At 48.0% G+C, this 4,962-nt stretch overlaps 2 protein-coding genes across 2 annotated transcripts; one reads left to right on the top strand and one right to left on the bottom strand.

Annotated features, from left to right (window-relative positions):
* Positions 1-851: 851 nt before the first annotated feature.
* Positions 852-1,265, top strand: PtA15_5A60 (uncharacterized protein; the record flags this gene model as incomplete). The annotated part of the gene is made up of 3 exons (XM_053169389.1): positions 852-888; positions 962-995; positions 1,070-1,265. 3 exons carry the CDS (start codon positions 852-854, stop codon positions 1,263-1,265), a joined length of 267 nt encoding a protein of 88 aa, XP_053020045.1.
* Positions 1,266-2,840: 1,575 nt separating this feature from the next.
* On the bottom strand, positions 2,841-4,156 carry PtA15_5A61 (uncharacterized protein; the record flags this gene model as incomplete). Its single annotated transcript, XM_053169400.1, has 7 exons — positions 2,841-3,156; positions 3,267-3,334; positions 3,430-3,460; positions 3,560-3,647; positions 3,742-3,820; positions 3,901-4,022; positions 4,123-4,156. 7 exons carry the CDS (start codon positions 4,154-4,156, stop codon positions 2,841-2,843), a joined length of 738 nt encoding a protein of 245 aa, XP_053020046.1.
* Positions 4,157-4,962: the final 806 nt, after the last annotated feature.

A 4,962-nucleotide genomic window follows, 5' to 3' on the forward strand; every position in this document is an offset into this window, starting at 1 on the left:
TTTAGAGCCTTTAGCTGTGTCAGACTCAGGAACCAACAGGAGGGATGCGGAGCGCGCACGCCGACAGCGCATGACGAGCTGCGCGCCCGCAACCATCCGCCTGACCCGGCAACGACCGGCGAGAGTATGGATAAACCGGCCTCTGCAAGGGCTGTTCGACAAAACAATCGCACAAAGCACCGCTGACGACCAGCGGTATATTTTGGGATGTAATACGGTTGCTCTGGGTACATACCTGAAGATTGCCCATGCCAGAAGAGCTCCGTCCCTCTGAACGACAGAAGTTAAGTTCCATCAGAATGAATCCGAGAACCACGCTTAACAATTTGTTCTTTTGGAGCTTGAGAGAGCTTGAGTGATGCGTGTGGCTGACTCAGGCTGACTCACCCTCAGACCCTTTCCCATCGACTTCATACATACAGATCATTGTGCACCTCGAACTCATCGGATGTCAAAGATGTCAGATACTTATGTCATTCGCGACTCGCAAGTATGAACTATTATATTCGCACATTTTTTTTTACTCCGGGAACTGCATTCATTGAAGCACCAGATTGCCTGTCGAAGGGAGAGTTGCATCACTTTGAGCACTAGTTTGCCACGTATTCAATGTCAGTTGATCAACTGTGACAACGTTGAGACGGTTTTCTCATTGGCTGGACAAGGGTGGACAGCTGTGGACAGCCGGCCAATCTTCCCACCATATCAGGCATCCCCAGGAGAGTATAAGAAGAGCTCTTCATGCCCCAACGGCCGGACCACCAAAGCACCCTCAATCAAAACTCGAGCACTTCCCACAATCCACACTCTCATCAAGTTCCAATCCATCACCCACCAAGCCGAAGTTCAAGATGATCTCCACCTCTCAAATTTGCCTTGTTGTGGCCGGTCAGTCCACGTCCTACCTTTCGTCACGATTGCGAACGCACCCTAATCACTCCCCTTTCATCTACCCTCACAGCTCTGCTCCTTAGCATGGTCCAACCCAGCAGCCAGTAAGGCCAACAAAGTTGCTTTCATCGTAGCGCCCTCATTTGTTTCCCCTTGCTGAACCGCTATGCTTTCCCAGGGGCCCACTCTCTCGTAGGGAGACCATCACGTCGTCTTCATCTTCAGCAGGCGCTTCTTTTGCCAGTACCGATTCCAACGGGAACACTGTTTCGGCGTGCCAGGTATCTCTTAACGGTGTTACCGTCCCATGCATGGACCAAGCGGCGTTGGCCAACGTTCCTGCGGTGATCACCAATGTTTCCCCATTGCCATGAGTAACGTTGAGTCTTGCTCTCAATTCACATTTCCAAAAGCACGAGAGTGCCTACTAACCTTCTTCTTCATCCCAGTCGAAAAAAAAACACTGCCATTTTGTAGTTTCCGGTCCTTGAGTTCTTTCTTTCCGCATTTGTTTTCTTTCGCGGCTCTCGCAGCCATTTCGCTACCACAAAATAAGATCTATTCATATATTGTAATTTAGGTGTCCCGTCGTAGCATCATAAATATTCAGCTTTATGCTTTCATCTTTTTGCTCCGGCCTTACCCCAGTTACCAATTTGTGACTCCAGTTGGACTCTATCGTCTTTGAAGATAAAGAATCCATGCCTCCCAATGAGTAACTTTATTCCAAACCGACAATGATCGACTGATTGATATGCCTGCATAGTGCTTGAGCTCGATAAACATAATCAGCCATAGTGGAGGACTTCCTGTCGAGTCTGGGAACCTCCCAGATCTCAATTTACAAACCCAAATTCTTAATTTTTGACAAAAAGAAAAATGTTTTCCTAACCCTACAGTTCATCAACTTCATGTGCACTGGTTGAGTTTTTGATAACTGTCTTAATTTAGGATTTAGAGGGGCATCTAGAGCTCTCTAAACAGCGATGGGAAGTCATCCAGTGTTCCACAACCAATCCCAGGCAGTTGTCATTCCATTGACCGGTGTCTGAAGTAACACAGCCCCAACATTTGGGGCAACTTGAAAGATGAATTAATTGCACGAATATGTGCCTAAGTCACTGAGCTGAGTGAGACTTGATTATCCTGCCCAGGCTGAAGGCATTCCAGTGTGTGCACAAGTTTGGCAAATTGGTGCGGGGGCTGCTGTATATGCTTCACTATCAAGCTGGAGTCCACAGAGTGACACACATCAAGATGACTATTTCAGGGGTCAAGTGCCCACTACAGATTAAGTGGAGCCCACCCTTGTTACAGTTCAATTCTTTTGGAGAGGACTGGTAAACCATTAGAGTGCGTTTATGATTGAGCCTGACATACACTCTCTGTAGAGGCTATTTTATCCCAATATTCATCCATACAAAAATTCAAGCTGTAGCTACTTAAATATATACACCAGCTCACAGGTTATGCTCTGCTTGGATGCGTTGAGATTGAAGATCTAGTTGGGAAATCTGGTGAGAGTTTACTGGTGGTCTGTTAAGATTCTGGGGGAGAAGCCAGCTTTACGTCCAGCAGTATAATGTTTATATTGATGAGAAGGATGCAATAAACATTCAGGCGATAGATTAGAGTGTTGGATTGTATAGCAGCCGATCAAAAGATATATTTATATATATATATATACGAGACCTATGGGCAATTAAATTGTAATGAGCATTTCCTGTATATGTAGATGTAATATAGACGCGTGAAGGTGTGTTGTTGATTAAGAAAAACGCGTCATACAAATGATACATATCTGGGTGTGTATGAGATCAGGAGAGTTGCCCGGGAGGAGAAAGGGTGGCGAGGGTAAGAAATCGATGGGAGATTAAGAAGGAAGCAGTCAAAAAAAAAAACCCCCCGAGGCAGTAGAACCTGAACATTCCATGAATCTCCAGGCGTGGTTACTCTAGTTTTCCGCACCGAGCTTCGACGTATTGTAAGATTCTTTTCGAAGCGACGTCTCCGAGCACCTCGACGAGTTGATCGGGCCGCTTGCCATCAGGGTCCAATCGTTCTCGATTAGCTCCGGCCTCGATGAGCACGCAGACCGTTTCTGCGTGCCCCGATTCGAAGGCGAGGTGAAGTGGGGTATGGCCAGCATTGTCGACGAGATTCAGCTTCGCTTTGCGCCTCTCCGACCCTTTCTCTTCGTCTCCAGTCGGCGGTTCAAGGAGCAACTTCACAAATGGCGTGGCTCCTGAGGAGGCGGCTCGATGACTGAGGTGCGCAATGTGCGAAGGAAAACGATTCGATCAGTGCGACTTTCTTTCATCTCTTTCTTGGTTTGATTTTGAATAACAGAAACGATTTGAGGTAAATGAACTGACAGCGGTAACTGGTTGGCTCGGTCTTTCGCGTTGATGTCCGCACCATACTGAACTAGCAACCTCCCAATCTAATGGTGAAGAAGAGATGTATTATCACCACGACTGCCAAGGTGGCTACTCGATGAAACGGAACACGTTGAAGGGACTGGGGAGGTAACTCAACCTCTAATCGACCTTTCGATGCGGCATAGTGTCTGTTTTTTTTTATCGATGAAAAATGCAGTGAGCACAATGGAAAATCAAATGTTGATCAAGATGTCGAGGAGTTCTAGGTCTCAAGGCGGTTTGCTCACAAAGCCGTCTGCCCCTTTTGGTTTACTGCGTTGACGTTTGCGCCGGCATGGATCAGCTCGGATACGACCTCCGTAATCCCAGCAGAAGCTGGACGAAACATCACGCAAAGGCCAATAGAGAAACAGTTGATCGATTTGAATATGTTTCGTCAATCTTTCTCGGCAAGGAAATACTCGCCCACCTGCAATAATCAGTGCTGTCCAGCCCATTGCGTCTGGTATTTCGATATCGCATTTCGGTTCCTGTTGCTCAAGTAAGACCTATTTCAAGTGACGACGAGGGACATGAGCCAATCACATGCAGGAGTTTGGACAGCGGAAGACAGTGGAGCCGTACTTACTCTGACAACAGACAAGCTGCCACTCGAACTGGAGTTGTGTAGAGGTGTTCGGCCATCTGAGTCGAGTGCGTTGATTCGGTTGGGATCTTCAGCCAAAGCAGCCGAGACCAGCTGGGCTTGACCTACGAATAACCGAATGATTCCAAGGAGACAGTTAGCTCGATTGATGATGCACGGCATCAGACTGAGAGGGTGCGGGTGGGCATGACGTGGATACATCACCTTCGTAGGCCGATCGATGGATGTCAATGGGCATCGCTTCAAGTCTTCCCTGCGGTGAACTGCTCCGGATGGTTGGAGGTGTCGAGTTGGTTGCCTGTGCTGTATGTGTGTAGTTAATAGTACGCCGGCCTGCACAGCGCTGTCGGGCTGTTTCAGCTGGTGTATTTAAATATGTATGCAAATACAAATACAGCCATGCATGCCCAGTCCGGCCTTCCCGCTGCTCCGTATGTTACTCAGTGACCGTTACAGATCATGCCCAGGTTGGAAGGTGAGGGCAAGGGACCTAAGAAGTGCTTGACGACTGGCTGTTCGAAGCAATCTGCCACATCTCTCATCTCCCCCTCTTCTCCACCATCAAACACCTCATTTCCAGCAGTGAATTGTCCGTTCCTGACCCTTCAATGGCTACCACCACCGACGCTTACTTGAATCCAACCACAGAGTTGGAGGACTTCCCGTCAATCTGGGAACTCAGATTTTTCCAGATTTTGCGGGGAAATCTGGGCTCGATTGTCTCAAATCCTAGATCTGCCTAGATTGGAGGACTTCCCGTCGCAATCTGGGAGCAATCTGAGAGCCTCCCAGAGTCTCAAAGCCTAAATCTCCCTGCGAAATTTGGCTCAGATCTGGGTCTGGAAGGGGTTCCCAGATTGACGGGAAGTCCTCCATTTCCCTGCGAAATCTGGGAAAATCTGGGTTTCCAGATTGGCGGGAAGTCCTCCAGTGCCTTCAAACGTCTGTTCCAGGGAAACCCTGACATCCTTCTTATCTTTCTCAATGCCATCCTTCCCATCACTGTTATTTGCATCCAATCAAATACGGTGAGATCAGAGCCTG

The sequence above is a fragment of the Puccinia triticina genome, chromosome 5A, assembly GCF_026914185.1.
Source record: "Puccinia triticina chromosome 5A, complete sequence".
Lineage (NCBI taxonomy): Eukaryota > Fungi > Basidiomycota > Pucciniomycetes > Pucciniales > Pucciniaceae > Puccinia > Puccinia triticina.